The sequence below is a fragment of the Meleagris gallopavo genome, chromosome 2 (assembly GCF_000146605.3).
Source record: "Meleagris gallopavo isolate NT-WF06-2002-E0010 breed Aviagen turkey brand Nicholas breeding stock chromosome 2, Turkey_5.1, whole genome shotgun sequence".
NCBI lineage: Eukaryota > Metazoa > Chordata > Aves > Galliformes > Phasianidae > Meleagris > Meleagris gallopavo.
Window position 1 is genome coordinate 76,827,744 of NC_015012.2, and position 25,381 is coordinate 76,853,124.

The 25,381-nt window shown below is 37.4% G+C and overlaps 1 protein-coding gene across 2 annotated transcripts in view; it reads left to right on the plus strand.

The window, feature by feature from the left end:
• Window positions 1-25,381, plus strand: part of ME1 (malic enzyme 1) — a 157,136-nt gene that overhangs the window by 128,157 nt on the left and 3,598 nt on the right. For both annotated transcript variants that reach the window (XM_010707673.3, NM_001303206.1), the window contains 5 exon segments: window positions 2,867-2,964; window positions 4,642-4,755; window positions 16,396-16,501; window positions 18,380-18,522; window positions 20,674-20,847. In XM_010707673.3, the coding sequence (XP_010705975.1) occupies window positions 2,867-2,964; window positions 4,642-4,755; window positions 16,396-16,501; window positions 18,380-18,522; window positions 20,674-20,847 (635 nt within the window).

Sequence of the window (25,381 nt, forward strand, 5' to 3'; positions counted from 1 at the left end):
TTTTTGTAATGTTGCATCTACTGAAAGGAGACTGCTCTGTAAAGCATTTTCAATTTGTGGTCTCTAGGAATTCCTGTAACATATTCATGCTCGATCATATTGTTTACAGTACCAAGCAAGACTAAGCACCTTGGATTGAACACAAAAACTTGTTAAAGAACAGTGCACTTCCAAATTTCACATCTAGATTTACATTTCCTTAGAAAAATACCTTTAATTATTAATCTTGCTATAGCTATCGTGTAGAAAATTTGGGACAAAGGAATCCATTTTCAAAACAATACCAATGTCCGTTTTAATCTGCACAGAGTGGATTTAACCTATGCTCTGTGGGAGAGGGAAGGAAAGCCACTTCTCATCATGAAAGAGAGAGCAGAAAAAGCAGTGAGATTCTTTTTCTGCACTGTAACATCCTCCAGAACCAGTTATGCTCTGGCAGTTTGATGTGAATTGCATTTTGATCCTTTTCAAAAACCTGACTTGGTGTTCACAGTGAAATGGAAGATGGGAGCAGTTCCGGTCAGACAGATCTGCCTTTCACTCAGTCAGCTGCCCTCCTTCCATGAGGAATGAATGAAGGAAGCTGTTGATGAGGAGTGATGACAGCTGCTGCCATCAGCAAACAGTGATAGAGAACTCAGTGCTCTAATAAATAGGGTCATTATGCTTTCTAGAGGCAAAAAAAAACCCAATACAGAGTACGTCTAAATTACAATTTTCAGGGCAGTTCTTCTGTAAAAATTGTAATTCATGAGAAATGCAGAATATTGGTATGTTGCTAACCTAAACTTTCTGAATCATCCTCAGAATGAACATACCGGTAGAAAAAGCTCACATAACGTGCAAAATTTAATTGTCTTTCAACATAGTATAGGGTCTGTTTCAACTCAAATGATTCTATGATTCATTTTTTGTATTTTGTCTCTTTTTCCTTAAAACACAAGATGATATTCCAACTGATCAGATATAATCACAGTTCATTTTTCCAGCTAAAAAACTTAGCAATACATCAGCCAGGAAGATAAGCAGGGTCCCAGCATTCCTATTCATGATAAATTAACACAATTTCATTTTGTCTCCATCACGAACAAGCAGCCTGGAGAGAAGATTTCCTGGCTCTCCAAAAGCTCCACTGCTGTCAGGGAGCGGTTGTGCCGTGATTTCTGGCCATCTCCTGCCTGACAGAAGGGACTGCAGGAGCTGGGAACGGGGCCTTCTTTTTCAGGGGGAGATCAATGGCTTTAGGAGTCAGCTATGTTATGTCAGCTTCCTCCTCCTCTCCTGCAAACACAGCTGTGTAACATAAAATAGAAGAAAGCACTTGGCATCCAAAGAGAGGATGGGGTTTTATTGAAGGTTATGAGGATTGTTTGGTAGAGTACCAAGGGAAACTGAGAAGTAGGTCTGACTTCTCTGGTTTGCCATTATTGGTCTTTGCCAACTTGGCACTTTCCAGAGGAAGACTTAAATTCGTCTGGGAAAGAAACAAACTAACTCTTGGACACTGCTGGGTGGAAGTATCTCAGCCTGACACTTGGTGTTCCTGAAGCTATGCCTCAGAGGAACCATTTTTTATTTTTATTTTTTAAAAATGCAGGAGAAGAGCGTAAATGATCTCAGCTCTGAACAAGTAATAAAAATGACTAAAAATGACAAAACTGTATGGTCTAAACATTAAGTGGGCTAAGAACAAGATGTCCTGTATTCCTGAGGATTGAAGGGAAACATCATAGTCAAAAGCACACAACAAATAATTTTTTCTTTAGTCCTATAGGCATGCTTTTTAACTGTTCAGATGGACCTCTCAGCTTTAAAATATTTGCTCAATTTTTACCAGGGGTTACATTTTTTTTTTAACTATTTATTTATGAAAACTAGATGTTCCTACATAGAAATCACTGATTCAAACCAAGCTTTCAGCACCAAATGCTGTCTTTTAAGGACAGATCTACCTACTCCCAGGTTCTCTACTACTGCTATTCTTTTAACTTCTTCACTATCTGTGTTTGACACTAAGAGGTTTGTGTGCCTACAAACCTGTTTTGACCATCTCCTTAAGCTTAACATAGAGGTTACAGCTTTAAACTTGTCTTTGCCTGTGGGAAAGTGAGCTTGTGAATAGCAAAAGTACCTCGGGCAGGGGAACTGTATGTTGAGGGGAAATGGCCAATGTGCAGTTGGCCAGGTGCTTTTGAAGGCCTCAAGTTCCTCTGAAGGAAAAATCAGTAGTAATGTGAACCATCCCCTCCAAAGAATTATTACAGAAGTTTTCAGATGCAGTGGGAGGGTTGGTGCCTCAAATAAGCCGATCTTATTCAGCTCCCTTGGTTTCTCTGTAAAGGTTTGCAATTTGCTTTTCTACTCTGACAACATCTACATGAGAAGGGTTTATTATTATGTAGTAGTATGGCCATTATAGCATTATCGGTTCTCAACAGTTCCAAAGAACTGTTATCTCCAGTAGGTTTGGTGCTGATATCTGTTTCAAGAGTGACTTTGTTCTTAATTTTCAAAATCTGGAACCATTCAGAATGCTTCTTTCTGGGCTATCCAGTTTTTTCTTCCTGAAAAAGATTGTAACTAGAATATTTTGTCATATTTTGATTGCACCAGTCATGATGCCCATTCAGTAGAATGAACTGATCTATAGATCATATTTTATTTAGTGTCAGAATGAAGATATTCCCACCTACATCTTATTTTCATAAAGACAAAGTACAGAAAACTGCAGTTCCACTGAATGTTTTCTTACTAGGCCAAGTATCTGTGTTTTAGCTGAAAGAGAAGGGTGAAATCATATGAAATGTATGCCTAATGCCTTGTTGTTCTTTGTGGACTAATAAAAGACAACCATTTATTTCTTCAGGAACAGCATCTGTGGCGGTTGCAGGTCTTCTTGCAGCTCTGCGTATCACTAAGAACAGGTTATCAGATCACACAGTGTTGTTCCAGGGAGCTGGAGAGGTATGCGTTTTTAGACAGCAGGAGTTCTACTTTGAAAATGTTTCTTAATATTTATTTAAGTTATAATGCATCCAATTTGCAAGGAGATAAAATAGGCGGAATTATCACTGAAAGCTGATAAAAGTCACTGCTTAATTCAAATGTAAACTTACAAAAATCTTTTCTGATTATGCATTCAGGCCTCATATTTTCCACAAGGAATTTTGAGATCCGTTCTCTTTAAACATGAGGCTTTAGCTCTTCAGCTGTAAATTACTGAACAGCTCTCAATAGAAACTTAAAAAACAAAAAACAAAAACAAAAAAACCTGGATAGATGAGGAAATATATCAGACAGTCAAGTAGATATAAATAAAATATATTTATTTCTATGTGTTATTTATTAAGAAGCAGTGCCCCTGTAGATTTTTCCTGTCATTAATTATAGTTCTCTACTATTCTTCATGTGAAGATCATGAATTTCTGCAGATTGTTATGAATGCTTATTTTTTCACACTAGTTGTTCCACATACATTCCCAAGCTGCTGACGCACAAGTCAAAGTTGTACTTATCCATAGTGTGGCTGTCAACTGATATATGAAGTAAGACTATGGTGCCATGAAAACTTGTGAAAAATATTATTCATGGTCACAAATCCCCTTTGTAGGTGCAACAGATTAACTCACCTTTGTGTAGTCCAGATATTTTTAATATGATTCAATATTTGGTTTCACTGAAATAGATCAGGTGTGTGGAGAATGCCTGGTGTATGTCACTGCCTTTTTCCATCAAGACTGTCAGTCTCTAATGTTCTTTCTCCTGACTTTGCTCCATGTTCAGCAGACAGATGAATTCACAGTCAAATGTTTTGGGGTTCTCTTATCAGTTTTTTCAGTGTTTCTGTGCTGCAAAGAGGTTATTGTACCTATCCTCCCAGCCATGTGAGTTCATTCCTAATAAAAGTACATATTTCTTAACTGTTAGGTAGAAAAAGAGAATCTCAGTTAATTCTCAGTGAAACTGAAAAATAAAGAACAAGAATCAGAATCACTATTGTTAATATATATGAGTTAGTAATCAAAAATACCGAGTGGACTGTTGGCTCATTTTGTTGCCTGCTTTTCAATCTATTCCTATATTTGATCTGTTGGCTGAAATATAAAATCCATTAAGAATGATATGTTTCAGCAAAATATTGGTAAGTGATTTTTTTTCTTGCCACTGCATTCATTGGGAGCACAGCCAAGTCTACAGTTACAAAATGCATGAACAGTAGGTAAAAGGAGATTAATTTCTTGATGGATATTTTAAAGAAAGATAAGGAACAAAAATTATTTTAGGACTGCATTTTACTTTCTGGTAGAATGTGATTTCCTTTGGTTTAAATTACAAAGAAAAACAAACCTTTATCAACAACAACAACAACAACAAAAAAGCAACCTACAATTTTATATGACTATACGGAATAAGTGTTAGTTTTAACATTTAAATTGGAGTTTGGTTATTATGCTATCCGCACTTCAGTTGCCACCCTAAGGTGTATCTGTACTTTTCAATATGGTTTCTAATTACTGAGTATTAGTGCTTTATTATTAAATAAAATGAAGTGACTTTTTTAAAATAATGGCTGGGGGAAACAAGTCAGTAGGGGATTTCTTTCATTTCTAGTTTCATATAATTCTTTTATTTTTCCTACAGGCTGCACTGGGGATAGCAAACCTAATTGTTATGGCTATGGAAAAAGAAGGGATGTCTAAAGATGCAGCTATCAAAAGGATATGGATGGTTGACTCCAAAGGATTGATAGTGAAGGTAATGCGCTTTTCTTACTCCTTTAAATGTTGTGATAGTTACTACCAGTCTGTAGATAAAGGCAAAAACATATTTTTTATAACAGAAACTACAGCAGTTCTCTCTTGACATGGCAAGCATTTTTTCTTTTTTTTTTAAAGTGTATTAAATAAATAACAGGATCCTATTTTACTTAAAGGGAAGGTTGATTATGCCTAGAGATCCTGCATCATTTCTGTTAGGGATGAGAAAAGCATTTCTCAGCAGTTCAGTAAAAAAATGGTGTAGGAAATAAGTGTTCAACTTGTGAGTTTAATATTTCCCATGTTCACACTACGTTTGTTAGTGCAGTCTTGTATGAAGATGTTTGTATATGTGTTATTAGGAAAGCATTCAAAGATTTTTTTTAAAAGAAGGAAAATATTTTCAAAGAGAATGTTTTCCTGGTGTTGCAAACATGTCTTCCTTCTTTGAGAATGGAGATATATTGCTTTGAATAGCTTCTATGCACAGTGATAGAGCTCATATTGCAGATGTTGTGGTCTGCAGTGCTATCAACACTGGTCAGGATTTGAAATTGCTGAGAGACTGCATCAGTCACCCTTACTTCATTCCTTCTGTGTGCCAAAATAAGGAAACATATGTATTCCATGTGCCAGAATAAAGAAACTGGGTATGTTTTAAAAGGTGGTTATATATTTAATGGTTTGTGAGCTACTTAAAAGAAATGTATGAAAGGCTCATTGGCTCTGCTTTTTCACCCTACTTTTTGGTTAGCATTGTTTGTGGCCAGCTTTGTTGGCACTGTACTCTTTTGTGGTGTTCTTTAGTTGTCTAATATTTAGGATATTTTGTAATTCACATGCATTTGCATGAGGAGCATGAATTCAGCACTGTGTATGTGAGTCAGTTTATTAAACAGTATCACAACACCTTTTGTTCGTCTTTCTACAGGAAAAATAGTGGGATCATAGACACTGAGATGTGAAAACACTGTAGTCATTTTTGGACATTTTTTGCTAGACAACATAAAAATTGTCTGATTGGGTACAGAAGAAAGCCATAAATTGCTACAGTTTAAGATACAGATATTCTTCTGTTTGTTTCGGGTTTTTTAAACAAAAGTTTGTAATGCTTTTGGTTTTCATCTAATTGCATAATGTGTTCTGGGTCCAGACACAGATAAGTGAAGGGTTGTGCATCTGCTGTAGCTGATGAAACTTAGAGGTTGCCTAAGACGAGTAATGCATTGTTCAATTTCCTCCACTGTAGTGACTGGGAATATAATTACAAAAATAATACAACTGGGTTCATGGGTAGAAATGTAATGAGCTTCACGGCCCCAAAGCAGTAAACCTGACCTTGTAGCATGGCTATGCTGAGGTTGTTAAGCAGCCTTGCTTCCCTCCTGCTTCTCTTACACCTCTCACTTCTGCCGCTAATTTGCTAGTCAGCCGAGAAGCCAGGTTGTTGTTCTTGGTACTCACAACTCATTCCTTTCACAGTTTCTAATTTTTTAGTGCTTCAGTGACCGTATACTTTCCTCAACGCCTTCTAGCTTCAGTGCTCTCAAGCAGGGCCAAATCCAATCTCTCTCTTACACAGTTCGTAAGTTCCTTTCTTCTGCCTGTTCTCTCTGATGGGGCTTTACTTGGGTTTTGTCCAAAGAGCAATCCACTGAATTTCATGTCCTGCCTGATGTATATTTGTGAACTGTTCATGATAGCCAGACATAACAGTTGTCTGAGATAGATTAGGGCCGACCACTACTTGGCTTGCTGGAGAATTTGGGACCAGATGTTGATGCAAGCAGTGAGAGCCAACAGTGCACATTTCAAGACCATGCTTGTTGTCCTGGAAGATCTGTGGGCAATGGTCACCAAGCTGGGCAGAGCTGGAGGGGCTTGAGAAGGGGTGGCCACTCCCAGCTGTGGTATATTTTGTGGCAGAGCCAGCTGGAACTAGAAGTTGGTGACACTACAGTGCCAAGCCTGAGCTGAGTGTGAGGAAACTTGTTCTTGGTCAAGAGCTTGCAAATCCTGCCTTTGCTTTCTTCTGATGCTAGATATCCTAAACAAAAATTATAAACAAATAAATATAAAAGTCTTAGGCCTCTTGAGGCTGGTGATTTAATTGCCAGGAAGTCATATTTACAGTAAGTAAATAATCAAGTTCTTCCTGGTACCATTCTTCTGGTCTGAGAAGGAATGCCATGCTTTATGTACACTTAGGAAATTACTCTGGCTTTAGCTGATGGAGGAAAAGTGTTGCAAGAGTCAAGAGACTTTCCAAACTCTTAGAAATGAGATAAGAGAACAGGAACATTTTTGAGAAAGCTGAACAATAGGAAGGATTCTATTCCTAGAAACCTTTTCATTACTGCTAACAGAAGATTTATCAAGCTACAGAATAGCTCACCCATTAACCAACTTTTGCTTAATCTAAACTGACTCTTATTTCTTACTGCTATCAAGAAAACCTGTACAGTGAGAGTCCCTTAAGATTTGTCTTGTCGAAAACTGCCTGATCGAAAGTAGTGTCCTGGAAACCGGGAGATCCTTCCAGTCCCAGAAGTATTCTGATCTCTTGCTTTTAACAGTATGAAGAATAACAGAATCTCTAAAGACTCAAGTAAATTATTTTTTACATCTATTTTTTTTTCTGTTCTGTCCTTTGATCACTGATTTTGCAATGCGTGGTTATAGATTTAATCATTGTTTCTCCTCTCATCTGCTTTGAATATTATTTCAACAAGTATAATCCAAAGAAAAATAACCTTGGGACTTTTGTTGACCTGAGTATGGACATCTTCCATCTTTTCTCCCTCCACCAGCCCCAAAAGCTGCCACGAAGTCACTTACTAGACTTTTGCAGCTGATTTTTCCTTTGTGGGTTTTTAATTGTTCAAGTACAGCTGTGTTTTCATTTTCTTGTATTTTATGCTTTTCTTTTTCCCTTAGGAGCAATTTTTCTTCATTAAACTGAGTTTGATGACCAGCTTTTCTGCTATGTTATGGTGAAAGAGCTGGTGGCGAAGGTTACGCTTATACTGTCTACAGTTTTGCTGTCTGATTCATTCTGAATACCTTGTAATGCTAATATTCTAGAGGGCATGCTTTGTTTATGATATTTATTTATTTGTTAATCTGCTTATGTTGTTGCTTTTGCACTCTTGTGTAATAGGAGATTCTGTCATGTAGTTGGGACTCATCTTTAACTCTGAATTTTGTCACAGGGACTGACTAGTATATGTATATTGAACTATATTAATACATGGATATGTATTGTCTCCCAAATTCCTTTTAGTTCCTATTTGCTATCCTCATTTTTCTTCTCTTACTGATACTATACGTAAGTGTAATATGTTCTGAATGTATTTTATCTTCTTTGAAGCTGCCATGTCATGCTTAGCTATGTCAGTGACCAAATCTTCACTCATAATCTTCAAAGACAGTGCGTTCGTTCGTGCCAAGTAGCTGAGAAAAGGCAAAAACTTAAGAAGAGTTTTATTATGTTTATTTGAGGGGATTTATCCCAACAAAAAAAAAGATGATGCTCACCCTTTTGTACATTTTAGTTAAGTCCTACGAAATCTTCCTGCAGAGTAGTTCTTGAGCTGCCTAGAGCAATTATGCAAATAAAAAGTTTTAATATTTAAAGGGAGTGTACCTATGCTGCAAAATATAATTTATTTCTTTTGTGAAGTTTACCTGTAATTGGCAAGATTGTTTGTATGCCATGTAATTTCCAGTGCAAAAATGAAATTCCATAACACGGGGATAAATATCATCCTTTGTTTTGAAGAGTATATCAACATGAAGTATATTGGTCTTGGCAATTTTTTACTCTGTGTTTTGTACTTCAGCACATCAACACTTTTGTGTTGTGTTTTGAGTACTTTGTATTTTAAATGTCCATCAGATATGTGATTTCATCCCCTGTAAGACTTTTGGGCAATGTGGATGAAGTGGTGCTCAGGGACATGATTTAGCAGAGGGTTGTCAGAGTTAGGGTAGTATGGTTAGGTTGTGGTTGGACTTGATTATCTTGAAGGTCTTTTCCAACCTGAGTGATTCTATGATTCTATGATTCTAAGTACAAAGTGAATGGCAAGTTCAGTGTCCCAAAATACTGAACTCTCTAAGAGGAGGACAACAACAGACATAAAAATTTTTGTTTTCTGTTGTCCTAATTATTTAGAATGAAGATACTAAAGTAATCCTGTGGATAATCCTCTAAAACATTTTCAGAGGAGCATAAACTTTCACAACTCCCCTTTTCCTACTCACTTTTGAATATCTCTGGCAATCTTCTTTGGAAATTTTACTCATAACCAGTTAATTGACAGTGGGAACAATTGTCTTTAAAATTCATGGCTTAGTCAAGATTTGATACATACATAGTTCAATCTTGTCTTAGAGAATGGTGGAAAAGAAAGGACATTTGAGACTGACAGAATTACAGTGCCATCTAGGTGTGGTTGCTCACCTTATAAACAGGGCAACTCGTAATATGTGAATGATCATTCAGTGCTCAGAATCCAATTCTGACTGTCTGAATTTTACTGATTTTTTTTAATATGCTTCTAATCAATTTTATTAAAAATTGCTTAAAAAAAAACCTTTGAACTTTATTCTAGGTTTTAAAACCATTTTATAATGAGTTTAATATTCTATATGTTGTGTAATGTTATATCTGATACTTCTGTGAACTTTTTAGTAATCTCTGCCTTCCTGTTTATCAACAGTCAATTGTTCTGACTCTCTACTTCTGTCCTTTATCAGGTCATTTATGTCTGACTGCAACTGCCCCTGACTTTTCGAGCCAAAAGACTCTTGCATCTTAGCAAAGATGCAATGTCTGGGGTATCTCCAAGCATCATAGTCACTTAAAGCAGCCTCTGTCTTATTTTACTCATGTACTGACTCAGTGAAGTACTCTGTGTTTGTTTTTACTGTTATTCTCATGACTGGAGAAATAGTCTATGCAGTTTCATCTTGAATTTATCTTGTTTTATATGAAGTATAAATTTTGCAGAAGGAAAATGCATTAATTTGTCTTTGAGTGCTTATGAATCATTATACTTGTGACTCATAGTTGAAAAGTAATCTATGAAAACAGTTGAAGAGTAGGCAAAAGGCTGATTGGTAGGGTGTATTCAATTAATACCCACATTATTTTCTTAAAAAGTGACACCACCAAATATTTGGATGTTAAATTTGTTGCCATGCAGCTATTCCCTCTTTGACACCATATGCACTGGATGTTCAGATGACATGATGACCTAATCTGGATGGTTTATGATTTCTTATGCTTTGATATTGCAGTGAAGGATTGTTTTGCTCCATTGTATTTCTGTTTTTCTGTAGGCTCCCAACTTGCTCTACTTCTCACTTCTTCTTGAAATAATTGTCTTAGTTAGCTTTGTCCTGCCTGTTATTCTTTTATGCTTATCTATGGAAAGTGTATTTTGTATGTTGGAAGGACTTACATCTTCTGACAGTGTGTTTTTAAGTTGACATCAGAATTATAGTTCTTACCTAAATCTTATGTTTTACTGCCAACTGCCAATTATGACATTATCTGGTCAAAATGTGGTGGGTTGCTCTTATATTTTTTTGTTTGATTGGTCGGTTGCTTTTGTTTTCTCTATCAAATTGGAATTGGTATCAAATTATGTTAATTGTGTGTTCAGGATTTTTGTTTCTAAATGAGGTAACGTAGGAGTGCCTGTCACCTGCAAGTCCTTGATCTTCAGTGACATGCTTATATCCACACATTCTATTTTTTTTTTCTATTTGCCAAGTTTGATAATTGATATTAACCTTGAGTTCTGCCTACATAAGGCATCCCATAGTTGGTGCCTACAGACATGGAGTTGAAGTCATGTAAAGATTATCTCCCAACAGAGGGATGTTTCACCCTTTCTCCCATGACTCTTAACTGCATTTTTCCCCCTTTTTCCTTGATGATTTAATTGTTGTTTTGCTTAGAACTCTGCAATAAAGAATTCAATTAAGAAAGAAGAAAAACCACAACATTTTTCCTGCTAGAAATGCTGTGCTTTTCCACTTTGGTTTTGTTTTTTTTTGTCTACAGTTCTCATGTTCTTTTGCGGTTCTCATGTCTCCAGCATTCAGGAAACCTTAGATGAATTTATTAATTTATCTGAGTGCTGATCTCTGTTCTCTTGTTTAAATAAGCTGCAGTTGACACAGCCAAATGGAGGCAAGTATTTATATAAACAGATTTGTGCCTCCCTGGTTGAGAGATGGGACCAGTGCCAGTGCAGTGTCTAATGTGGGACAGAGCAGTCATCAGGGTGCTCTGGCTTGTTCTCATCTGCCTCCGAGATGATGGAAATAGCGAGTGTTGGAGAGCTTCCAGCGATGCCACTTGCCTGCCTTACATAAAGCTGCTCTGCTCTTCAGCATTGGTACGCAGGGCATCCCTTGGAGGACCAGCTCAAACAGGCTGTGACATTAGATTTCTAATTGGTAGCATTCATGAGATTTGCCTCTTCATTTTTTCTATTTCCCATATATATTTCTGCTGTGCGGCCTGGGCTCCTGTTTTTACAGCTGTTTTTGATGAGTTTTCTCAGGGTTTTTGATGGGTCAGTTTTGTTTGTTATCGGACCCTCCATGTGATTCCGTGGTATGATGATATGAACAATTTTCTCTGGAAACTGATGTACGTTTGCATGAAGCCTGATCCAGGGATATCCTTTCCTTGTGATGTTTATCAACCATTGTAACTAACATCTAATATTAAAAAAATAGCAAGAAACCCTCTAAAACTGAAAACTGCTTCCAGTTCACACCCGAAATGCAAGCAGTTTTCCATAAAACTGTTAATTATTGAGTTATGCTATTTTACTGTTCTCCTTGAATTCCAAATCCCAGTGTACAAATCACGTTTTACTATTTTTAATGATATGTAATATCAATGACTCTTTCTTATCCATTAGAAAATATAGATGTTTTAGGTTTGCCAAGATCTTTCGTCCATAATGTCACCATCAGAGAATGCTGCTATTGTTTCTTTATCTCTGTACTTTGTCTGCTGAATTAACACAGTCCACATTGTAACGCATTTGCTAATAAAGAATTTAGCTCATATTACTTTCCATCTGAGATACTATAGTGGCTTCTAATATAGAAACCTGTCTGTTTTGAGGTGCCTTTGTGCTCTTTTGTTCAAATCCAAAATACACCATTGGTTTCTTGGTACTAAATGATACTGTGATACAAGTAATATTTTTCTCTGAAGTCATTTCTGATATTTTCATTGATTCTTTGGACTGAGGTTTCATTAATCTTTTGAGAATAATTCTCTTCACCCTCAGCAGTTTGGAGAAAATCCATTGTACTGTTTATCCAGGCATGCTGAGAATGCATTAAAGATACTGTGGTTGTCTTCCTAGTATTTCAGTATTTAGTTTGGGGCTTTTTATTCAAGCAAATTTTGTATGATGCACAAGAAAAATTACCTAGTCTATAAAAGTTAATGAAATACTATGAGAATATGTGCCATTCAGAAAGACTTGCATAATGAAAAGTTGTCTTTCTTTCCTTTTCTTCTATGTATTTATTTTTATTTAACTTTCCTGGGATGCTGAATACATTTAAGAAGCTAAAGCAAGGAGAATATACAACCTCTTTTCTAACTTTACCTTCTTTCTTCTGTAGAAAAAGTGTCTTCCCATTCGAATAACTGCACAGCTATCATGAAAGGTCTGTTGGTTTGGCTGTGGATTTCAGTGTGAAAGACTTTCTGCCTGTATTTGGGAGTGTTATCTGACTCAGGAAAGGTGCTTGATACAAATCATAGATAACAAGAAATTTAAGATTATTACTGTCTGTTGCAGATGAGTCTTCAAAGCTCTGTTTGAACAGTGGTGCAATAACATCTTTTGAGGGAATCCCTGCTAAAATTCCTCCTCTGTTTGGCAATTCTTAAGTCCTGCATTTAAACAGTGAAAATGTATTCAGACTTGGTGTGCTGAAAGGGATGCATCTTTAGATCACAGATTTTCTGAGTACTTTTCATTGAGTGAGTGAATTTTTAATGCTAAATGATCAAGACAGTGCACTCAGAAAACAAATATGTTACCAAAGATGTTTCTACTTAAAAGTACTGGGGCTTCATACAGAAGGCCGGAGCTCATTGGAACTCTTTCTTAGTGTTAGAATATTTTGCCAATTGAAAGAAGTACCGGTGAGCTGCATGCCATGTTAATGTTAGGATTAAGCCAGGAGGAAGGCTTGAGGCTTCTGGAAGACCTTTGATTGCCATGCTGACAGGTCTGTTTGAGTTGCATCTCTCCTGAGTCAGGAGTGAGAGAGTACAGAAAATGGTAGGAAGCCAGAATGGGCACCCCTGAGTTTCAGCTCTATCCTTTTCCATCTACTGTCCAACAAAATCTCAGTGAATTCCCCTTTTTTTTCTGTAGATGTTTTGGGGGGCACATTTGTAGGCCTCTACTAAACAGACTTGCATCTCCCTAGTCTAAGGTCAAGCACATAGAAATTAATTGTTTTTTCCTTCCTGCACATTTCTCCCTTCATGCAAGGCTTCCTTGTTGGCAGGGCACTAAAGGATGCCTGCAGTGCTTTTTTCAAACTTCGTATTTTTGCTGAACTTCGAATTTATATTCCCCAAACTGGGGAATTCTGATCTAAAACACTGTTCTCTAAATCATCAGAATTTTGTAACCAAATTTCAGAGAAAGTTTTTAAGGAGGCATTGTGTAGATCACTGAATTAATGACTAAAAATATTTCTTCAAATCTATTATAATATATACACATATAAAGTATATATATATAAAACTCTAACCCTAGATTTCTCTTACAGACATTTTCCAAGCTAAAATCTCTGTGTACATAGCTGTTGTTATTTTTGCTAAGCCACGGAATTGAGTATTTCATTTTCAGTTAATATACTAGAAAAATATTTACTTGGAGATGTGATTCACTCTGACTAATGGGATCAAACTAATTGAGGTCAAAACCAAATAAAGAAGTTTATCTTTTCATTTTTCTTTCTTTTTTCTTTTTTTTAGAATGGTAGAAATTAAATGTGTGAAATTGAGATTGGGTAGAAGTGATGGCCAACGGCTTGTGAAGGGATGCAGTGGATCACATCTAGCTTACTGTTTGAGTACCTCCTCATAGCTAAGTTAATGAGATGATCATTAGTGTAAGTAGGAAATGGGGTCTGGGATCCTTGGGGTTATGTCAATAGGTATGTGGAAAGTTCTTCCATGATTTTGGTTTTAAAATGTTGGAGTTCCTCCTCAATAGCCAACCAAACATAAAGCTGTACGAAGAAAAGAGTGCCAATGTATTTCTCCATAATAAGTCAGCTTCTGACCTCTTAGCTATTACTGATTGTAGAAAAATAGGGCTTTTCATTTCCCCATCAATCTGCATGCTCCCATGACCAGAGCTGCAGACCTGTATGCTCTGAGGGCCTGGGACAGGCTGAGGAGTGGGCCAGCCCGTATCATAGCTCGTAGAGGAGATTTATTTTATATTGGGTAGCCTCTGAGGGACTGAATTCAAAGACCAGTTTGAAAATTGGCTTCCCCAGTAGCTGCCTGATAAGCCATCAAGAAACAGGTTGAAGGAGAAGGGGATGAGAGAGAGTTTTCCACAGCACCCATTCCCAGCTCCCACAAAAAAAAAAACCTTCCTTGATGTCAGGCTCTTTGTAGCACCTAAATTTCAAGCAACCTGCCCGTCCCAATGTATTTCATTATTGCATTCTAAATTATTCCTAGCAACAAGCTTTTGGCCAGGAGATTATATGTACAGTTGTTCTTTAATAGCTTAAGAAAGTCATACTTTCCCCCTGCAAATATGAAGGGAGACTACTGTTTTGAAATGGACGCATCTCAGATGTGTGTGCATAGACTGTGGTGACATCTGCTGGAGTACTGCAAAATGGCAGATTCAAAATGCGTATTGATGGGGAAGTGATTGAAGCACAAATATGTCAAAAATTGTCTATATTGCAGCGCTCTCTCTCTCAAGGCTGAGAAGTCTACGTTTTACCCACAAAGGAAAGTAAGTGCCTGTACGGTGGGATTTCTCTGGTAATATTTCCAAGAGAACCCTTAAGACCTGTATATACACACACAGATATAAGCCTCTTAATTAGAAAACTGTATTTTGGTTACTAAAAAAGAGAACCCGAGGAGTATAAATCTCTGGAAATTCGTTGTCATCAGGGATGAGTCAAGAGGAGCTGGCATCCTGAGGCAGAACAGCTGACCGCATAACAGATGTACCCTGCTTCCTGTGGTACCATCTGGAAATTTTACATACAGTTGAACATAAAAATTTGCCTTTCATTTGGTGTACCAGTTCCTGTGCTTACTGTTCAAGGAGCAGCAGAGGAACTCCAGCATTGCCACACTGCATTGTCTAATGTGTACTAACAGATTGTTCGTGCTTGTTAAAATTAAGCAGAAAATATCATTTAAAAAATGACTTGAACCCAATAGTATGTGCAGTACTAAGCTGAGTTAAAATAGTCAGATTCACAGACTTCAGTGGAATCACAGAATGAATTCTGTTCCAGTACTTTCTGGGATTAAGGAAACTTTTTATTGTTATATGTAATATCCTATTATTGGTAGGATAAGGCGTGGCTATGGAGACAAGGATACACATCTGTATACAGCTAAATTATATTTCACATTCTATTTTCCTCCTGCACTTCCCTACATATCTGTATCCTCTTCTATCTCCTTAAAGGGTAAGGTGTTTGAGGGTCTGGCACTGTCTCTGAGATTTGAGTTTGAGAGTGCCCACACAGCGGTGGGACTGGAGGTCCCACATAAAGAATGGCATACATTCTTTAAGCAGTTTCAGCTGTTCTGCTGTGTGTGTATAGACAAAGGTCCATGCATTTAGGCAGTGAATGTAATATTTACAAATGTGGTACCCTTCGTGCCCCCATTCCATGTCACTGAGCTCTGAGCCTGTCAGTGTGCTGTCCTGTATAGCCCTTTTTCCTGCATCTGCCATGGAAACCCTGTTAGGCATCAAAGGAAATTGCCAGTGTAGATCACGCTGAAGTTTGTTTCACAGCTAAGTCAATTTTGTTAATTAAGAAACAGTGCACTGAGCAGGTGGTTAGAATATTTTTTATCCTTAAGAATGAATGAATGAAGTACAAAGAAGTATGAAGTAAAATAGTCTCCTTTATACTTTCCCCTGTATAGTCTCTCTATTTTTAGGGAAGAACAAATCTGAAAAAAGCTAAAAAAAGCTTCTTGTCCTGGCACTTCTCTGTTGTTTGTTGTATAACAAAGAGATTGAGCAAAACTATGACAACTTTAAAAATGCTTAAAAGAAATTTGTGATGTGTTTGTTTAATTGTTAATACAGTTGATTTCTAGAGCTTTTATGAATATAAAGTAAAATTATTGAATTTAATTCCTCTGCTTCTTAGAGAAATAGATTTCTCCTGAGCTATCCTAAGTGTGTTAGCTATAAACATGGTAACTTGTTCTAATATGGTATTTGTTGACAGATCCAAAAGCAGAAGTGAAAATAGGATGTGTTGAACCACTTTGTAAACTGATTATTCCAGGATACTAGGTTCCACAAAGTTTATAGTAAATATCTTTTTCTTTTCCCTTGCTCAGGGGCGTGCCTCACTAACAGAAGAGAAAAGTCGTTTTGCACATGAACATGCTGAAATGAGAAATCTAGAAGATATTGTTAAAGATATAAAACCATCTGTGCTAATAGGTAATTTCTTTTACTTTAAAGCAATGACCTTATTCTTTGTTAGGAAAAAAAAAAAAAAAACCAGAGATGTGGCTTTGTCTGAAGACAAGATCAAGTTCCTCTGACCAGAGTTTGCCTTTGTGGTTTTTTAAGAAACACCAGGAACATAATGGACTCTATTAAGCAAGCGAACAAATATCAGCTATCCAAGCATGTAACACTGCTCTCACTCCAAATCAGTTTTACAGGAAAAATAATCCAACTTGTTTTAAACATCTAATGGAGAAGCTTATCACCTTCCTCATTTACTTCTGATCTAATGAGGACAGTGTAATACAAATGACCTCAAACTTAGACTGAGAAAACAGAGTTAAGCAAATGCAAAGCTATGTAATTATGAGCCAATTGTATCTGAATATTCTTTTCCTTCACATTTAGGTCCTTAGCCGTCAGTCCTTTGTGAAGACCAAAACACAGGTTTTAAAAAGGCTTTTGCTTTTGTAAAAGTTGCAGGGTTTTGATCTCAGTGAAGAATTGTTCAACTATCTGCAGTTTGGTTGTTGTATTTCAGTGACAGTTTCAGGAAAAAAAAAGCAAGTACTCTTGAATTATTACTTAGTATGTAAAACTTGAACAATTATCTGCCTAGTAAAATCATTTAGGAGATGCTAGAAAATCTGAAATGCCACAGTGAAAATTATGCTATATTTTGACTATGCCTTGAACACATGGCCCTTATGCAGTAAAATCTGCTTTTTGACAATGATCATAAACGAGGTAAAGAAATTTGGCTTGAGTTTGTGTGCTTTCCTTGTGCAGGCACCAAGCTGACCTTTAGAATGGGCAGTGTTGGGATGCACCTTTAGGCATGAGTGATGAGAAGTTACAGTGTTGACCCAGGAGAGACCCAAGATGCAGACTTCCATCTCCTGGCCTGCATTTGGATCCTTTCCTACTCCCCCACCCAAGCATTTTTTCTTGCTGTGGAAACTCAGAATGCTGTGTGGAAAGCAGAGCCAAGTGTCAGGATTCTGAGCAAGGAAAAGGCCACCTTCTCTACAGCCTGTGTGAGAGGTTTTCCTGAGAATATAGACAAATAAAAGTTCACTCAAAGGACTGTTTCCTGTGGAAAGCATGGCGATCAAAAACTTGACCATTAGATTCCCAGCTCTTATAGGTTAGGCAGAAATACATGTTTACTTGACATCCCAAAAACATGATTTCCTTCTCCCCTCCTCATTTTTGGATAGTGAAGCATCTGAGATCCGAGATACTATACAGCAGCTACACGTCTACACCTCAGCAGAATCCAACTTAAATTAGATGCTTTCATACCACAAGACTGGCACCTAGTCCTTGTGGAAAGCATTTATAAGTATGGACAGGATTGGGGAAAGAAAACCATTACTTTTAATCTCTGGTAGGATGGAAAGTGTTGTATTTTAAAAGACTGTTGCTGTCAGGGAAGCCTTAGACTTTTAACTGAAATTATCTGACAGTTGAGGCTGGAGATGACAGCATGACCAGCTGTAGGAAACAGAGGCTGTCATTTATCTTCTTCTTGCCACACAAAAAATTGAACACTGATAAACTCTGAGAAGTCATAAGACTTAACAGACAGAGATACACCTATCTACTCAGTAAAGTGAGAAGTTCACCAAAACTCTTGGAGATGTATAGGCCCATTCTTATGTTGGAGATAACACTTAAGTTTCACAATTGCAAAATCTTGTATACAAACCTTTTTTTTTTAACCACGTGTTAAGAAAAGAGTTGAGTTACATTTTAGAAATGAAGGTATGCAGAAAAAGAAATACTGTTCTTCTAAGTGTGGCATGTGTTACTTACCTGGCACTAATTACCTTTTCTGCTTGTTGTATGTGTGTTTTTCTTTCTTAGGAGTTGCTGCAATTGGTGGTGCTTTTACTAAACAAATTCTTCAGGATATGGCTGCTTTCAACAAAAATCCGATTATTTTTGCTCTCAGCAATCCTACCAGCAAAGCAGAGTGTACTGCTGAGCAGTGCTACAAATATACAGAGGTAACCAAAAAGTAATACCAGTCTATGTAGTTTAAAGCAAACCTCAAATTTAGAATGGGGAAAAGGTAGAGGGTGAAATAACAGATACTGATAATGTTTCTACCTGTAGCTAAGATTTAATTGAATTAAGTGACAGACTTTATCAAGACAATTTCACTGAAGTCAATACAAGCTTACACTCTCATTAAAAAAAAAAAAGCATAATATTTGTTATAACTGAAGGATCAGTAACTGTCAGTTATGAAGTCTTATGCCTGTTTTTGTACAGTACCATTTATTTACTGCTGTGTTAATAGCAGTATGCATTTCATTTGAGACATTACAAATACACTTTACAGTAAGAAAATATGTCAATAAAGGAAGAAAATCATTCAAATATTTCTTTACTAATAATTACTCCACTTGGAGTAATTGACTCCTCTTACAAGGATTTCTGGTATGGAAATATAGGTGAAAATAATTTATTATTGTCTTATGCAAGTGCTAATGCACACATTATCTATAATTCAGTCTGGAATTTGCCATGTACAAATAGTTGACTGTATGCATTTTATAGTGGCTTCTGTTTGGATTTCTTTTTGAATGCAGGGCAGTTTGAACGACAGCTTCAGTGTTTAAAAGACAAATTTAGCATGGCCATTGCCCACTGAAACGTACACAATTACAGTGCAGTGCAAGAATCAGGGAAGCGGACTGCATGGAGGGCTGGCTAAAATGGGTAACAGCATCTGGCAGGCAGAGAAAGGGATACACTGAAGCATTTGATCTCTCACCAAAACATATAAAAAACAGGCCAGGAAAATATTGCAGGACACCAAACTAAACAGAATTATCTTCTGAAGAGCAAATATGGTATATTTTAAAATGCACACTTTCAATTCTCTAAAATAGGCATGGATATTTCTGATACAAAGTGCCTCTGAAGTTTTAACATGACATTTATCACCTCAGTAATACTAGCATAAATGAAAGCCAGCTTCTCTTCCCCACCTCAATTTACTGCTTAAATACTAGGGTGTTCTTTCCTCAGTTAGGCAGAAGCTCAGAACCTTTGGTGCAGAGCCTCTGAGATATCACTTCTTCCCCCAGTGCTCTGAAACTGATTGATACCAAGCCTAGTACTCCAGCTGTCTAGTGCTAAGCTATTAGCAACATCAGCTTTGCTTCTCTGTCTGGCCACCTCATGTGCTCCTGCCCCTATCTGCTGGCAGTGCCAGAGCAGGCCCTATGTAGCCTCCCTCCTGGTCAGCAAGGAGGGTGCTTGGACCACGTAGCACTCAGGTTCAGTCCCACATGCTCTGCCATGTAAAATGAGTTGGCTACTCTTTTCATCCTCAGGATAAGTGATATGGCATAGTTTGTATCATCCACACAGCTAAGTTCTCTGATACCCCCAAACAGGCTAGGTTTTCCGTGTTGCCTGCTGGTTCCAACCAGTGTTTGGTGCCTGGGATCTGTCTGGGACAACAGCACCATCTGGATCACTTGGCACTACCCAAAAGTCTGGAAACAGGTGTAGGTCTATCAGTACTGGGTGTTCACATACTAGCTCCTGAGCTGGTGTCCAAGCCCTACTCAGTGTGTTACAGTAGGTGAATCCACACAGTTCTAGCAGAGGAAATCCCATCACCAAACTGTGCTATAGGTGCACTGTGGAATGGCATTCCTGGGACATAACTGGCAACTCTGTCCACCATTGAGCTGTGGGGTCACTGGAGAAGGCTAGAAGTGAGCTGCTCTGCCTGTCCACAGCTTCTCAAAAATTGCCCTGTCTTTCACACAAACGTGCAACACTTGTTGGCATTGGTGCCGTTTTTGTGGTAACTTTGCTGTTGTTTTGGGAAAAAAAGTCCAGTAGCATCAACCATTGTTACTGATACTTACCTCTCTTACAGCGGTAGGTATCTACTTTCTTCCCATATGCCCTTCTTCTGGTATGGACACACAAAATGAGTAATTGGTGCAGCCTTCACATCTTCCTCCTCTAAACTGTACAGATAGCTATCATTCCTGAACATGGCAGTATGTACTCTGTGACATCAGATAGACAATCACAAGTAATTTCTATACTGTTGAAAATTTCTCAGCCAAATATGTGAACAATATATTTTCAAATAACATTATTTCTCTGGTTTTCTCTTTACAACGTAGGGACGTGGCATTTTTGCCAGTGGGAGTCCTTTTGATCCAGTCACTCTTCCAAATGGAAAAACTCTATATCCTGGGCAGGGTAACAATTCCTACGTGTTCCCTGGAGTGGCTCTTGGTGTTATTTCATGTGGAATGAAACATATTGGCGAGGATGTGTTCCTCACAACTGCTGAGGTACTGTATAAAAATTATTTAAATTTCTTAAGATACTAAATTGGTAATAATAAAAAATTATACAGAAATAACTAAATATTATCTTTAAAATTGAGAAAATAGTGACTTTTTTTTTTTTTGATGGGTTCTTTATTTACAAGATATACTATTTCTTTTTAACAAGGTGATCCTTGGACATGTGATGTAAACTTCATGTTCTGTTGGGGTAGAAATGAGAGAGACCCTTTGGAATTATACTGTCACGGGTGCCTATATTCAGTTCACATACAAGTTTAATTTTAGACTTGTATTCTGATGCTGGTAGCTTTGGGTGACTTTTGTGGGTGTTGTGCTTGCAAAAACTACTTGAATTTCTTTTTTTTTTTTCTTTTTTTTTTCTTTTTGTTAATATTGAGTAGAGTTGTTGGTATCATTTCTGAACCTCTCCTGTCAACAGCTGGTGAACGTGCTCCATTGCTTTCTGGTTATTTGCACCTCAGCTTGAGGTGATATTATTCTTTCCATTTTGATTCCTATCCTTTTCTGCACTGGTTCTTCTCTTTCCTCAAGCAACATATTATCATCTTTGTTCATCATTATTATCCAGCTTTTTGTCTGTCCTCCTTTATCTCCATCTGGTAGATGAGAGACAGAGCAAACATATTTCATTTTGGGAACTCAATTACCTTTTCCAAAAATTGTTCAAAATCTGACATCAACAGTCTTACAGTATGACATTGCAAATGCACAGGATTATCTCTTCAGCACACATCAGAGAAGAATCTGGCTAGAGGCCCTCCATCAAACAAAATAACCAGGAGTTGTTGAAATCAAATGCTCTTACGCAGGTGTTTTTTTGTGTATATATATTTTTTATTTTTATTTTTAACAAAAACTCCAAAAAGGACATAAGTCAACTGCTTTTTTGCTGAAGAAGATTGTAAATTTCTATACTTTCCTGGATCCAACATCTTTGCTCATCTGCTATAGACAGATAGCATCCTTACCACTCTGCTCTGACCTTATCCTTGTCCCTTCATTCTCCTGCATTCTTGCACCGTCCTGATGTTCCTGCCTCCTCTGCATCTGCACCAATGTAATGAGCCTCACAAAGTTCAGCTCTGTCCATGCACATTCATTCAAAGCCTGATGCTTTCTTTTTTCATTTGTTAATGGTACAGAAAAAAGCATGGCTAGCCCCAGTTTACCAAGGTAACTATAATTAATCTTGATTCTGTGCAATGATGATTTTTACCTACTGCAGTTTGTATCCATTTGTCATCCACATAAATTCATGAAATTGCAGTGTCCTGATCCTTAAAGAACTGTACGAGGAACTGGAGAACACATCAGTAGTGGCTTACACAGAATAAGCCCAAAAGCAATGAAGTTAGAAATTATGGAACAATCAAAAAAGAAAAAGTTGCACCAGCTAGCAAAAAAGAGAATGCCTGATGCAACTCTAAAGGATATTGCATTCCAGCATCCTTGCTCCTTGTGTCCTCTTCATGGATTAAAGGGAAGAAAGTGGCCCTTTACTATCACCCTGAGGCAATTGGTAGACAACATAATTCTTTGACTGATGGTATGTGGTATGAAGCTTTCTTCAAGGGCAGACACTTGCATGCTGCCATTGCTGGGTTTCTGATATTTTGTTTGAAGGTGCATACTACAGCATCTTTTAAAAGGTTTGCCAACAGCTTGCCCCCTATGAAAAAGACATTCACAATTTCCATCTTTAAAATTAGTAGAAGGCCCAGACTGTCTCCACTAGCTTTAACCATCTTAGGAGGGCAATGATCCATCTCATAAGTCTTTGGATAATTATATCCTCCCTTTAAATCCTGCCCTGTAATTTCAGTTGGACACGGTGATCTTCACTTGCTGGTCTAAACTGCTGTGTTAAACTGTTGACTTCTTTCATTCTAGATGTTGCTTTTGGTTTGGGTGAAATGACTCCTGTGTATAGAATGTTGACAAACGAAAGATGACACGTGTAGATCAAACTGTGCTTTAAGTTGCAGTCAACTAAGTCACCAAAAACTCATTTTGAACCAAGAAACTTAACTGGAAATAAAATGGTCTCAGAAATATTGAGGAAGTTCTGAAATGCTACCGTGAAATAGATGTTCTCTCCTGACTCTTCCTCTCTGCTAAAGATTTTCCTACACAAAGTACCTTCCCCCTTAATAAAATCCCTAGTAACGCTTGACATGTGAAACTATTTTTGTCCTGCATGGAGAATCTGTATTGGCACCAGGTTCAATGAGTAGCTATTTGCAACACACCTGGAACTGAAAGAATTCCCATTTGGTCTTCCTCACTGTGTGAGAGGCACTTTATTACTGGGGATTCAGTGAGCTCAAGGCAGCTTAGTGAGCAAGGACAGACCTGGCAGATCAAAGGATCTTTGCCCAAAGAGTTATCAGAGGTGTTAAGGACAGGAGGGCTGCTTAGGCCCTTAGCTGAAATTACAGTACAAAGCAAAGGTAAAATTTGTAACTGTTTTTTTTTTTTCCTTTAGATATTTTCCAGTGGAAAGAAAGAAATCAAAATAGTCCCCTGTGTTTTCCAGAACATTTGTTAGTACTCTACATTTGAAATGGAAGGGCCCAAGATGCTGCAAAAGTTATGGAGCCAAAAAGATGCTTTTTAAGTAAAGGAATCTCCTTGGTTTAGTGGAAACTTACTTGAAAAAGTATAAAATCCAAGCAGCCCAGGCTGCATGCCTGCTGCTGCTTCTTTGTGCTTTGCTGCCCTTCTGATTAAATTTGATAAGTCACAAATAGTTGTAACTACAACAAATTCTACTTTCAGTGTTCTTTTCTTCATGCCAAGTAAAACAGAATGTAACTTTTATTTATGATTGATAAAGCTAAGGTGCTGTAAAGCTGTAATAGCTCTTAACTGTAGGCAATTTCTCTGGATGACAAGGGGCACTGCCTATTCTATGTCTTACCTAACACAACAGAAGGGAAAGAGAATTATGAACCAACTGAATATTCCTGACACGTGTTACTTACAAGTTACTTCTTCCAACATAGAATTTATGTCCTATAAAAGTCAGGGAGCCCCTATTTGTTTTATTCCATTTGTCCAATCTTGGCTGCCTATCACTTCTTCTGTTAAAAACTGTAATTAACTAAACTTTGAACAATGAAAAGCTGTCATACTGAGTTGGACTTAAGACCCAAAGAGCTATGTACTCTTCTGTAAAGCAGAAGCTGAGGAAGAGAGGATAAAATAAGGGGAAAGGAAGAGAGATCCTTCTGCTGAAAATGTGTTCTCAGCAATCTGTGCTATACAGACTTTGTGAGTTGGAAGTTTTATCCCTGCACGGCTTTCTCTCACAAATGAGACCAATGACTTTTTAAACATTTGAATATTCCAACATCTTTTAGCAATTAGTATCACAATTTATTTATGAGTTCCATGGAAAAAGAAACTCCTTTCATGATTTCCTGCTGCCTGATGATTTGGGTTTCCTATAGCATGATGAGAAATAATCACCTTCAGTTGTCTTTTTTTTTTTTTTTTTGTATTCTCTTGCAGTCTTCCCTTCTTTTCTTTCAGAAGTCTGATTTTCTTGTACAGAACCTAACCTTCTGATTGCCCTTGTTATTCTTTATACCATTCACGATTCTACCCTATTCTTGCTTGAAGTAGGTAAAGAAACGTGCACAAAGTGATCTTGCATCCCAGATTTATACACTGATGATAATTGCATTTTCTTTGTTCCCCACATTTTCTTAATAACTCCAATTGTTGATTCATCATTTTTTTCCCATTGCCATTGACCTAATGGTCTCAAAGAACATTCTTTCAGAGACCACACAAAGAATGCGTCATTCACTTCGAAAATGTTTCCATACTTTTGCTTATATAGGAGAATGTCAGAAGGAACAGCATGCCATCTGTACAGGCTAAGCTTGCTAACTCTCCTGCTTTAAGCATCACCTTCGTGTTTTATGGCTTGCTTTCTATCAGCCCTGTCACAAAACAGAAGTACTCTGTCCCCGACCTTTCTTTTCAGTGGTGTATTTCACTGACAGCAACTTGCTGTTGATCATTTCAGATTTCATCTTTTCTGCAGAATCTCACTGAACTGTGAACAGCAAAATTCTCTTTTTGTAAGCTCCTCCTTAAACACGCAGGTGTATATCTTGTTTTATCAAAGGGCTGTGCACCATTTTTGGATAACCTAGTTGCTGTTATGGAAAGCAAGCAGTAGATTTTATGTTATCATAGCTCCCCCTAGAGGAGTTTTATGTCTACTGTATTTGTCAATATCAGATTAAAAGGTAAACAAATAATCTTCCTTTCCCTGTTTTACTGAGGTAGAGTATGCAACCTCTTGCTGCACTTGTTACAATTTCCCCTCCATATGGAAAACACTGCTGCACCTTGCAGGGTGTCAGATAGATTACCCCACATAATGCCCACAATAGGGTAAATTCTTTCTGTCCCCAAGACAGACAGACATATGTATTTGTCTGCTTCCTTAAAATAATTTAACATTTTCGTAATATTTGAAAAAGATTCTGTTTTGAGAACT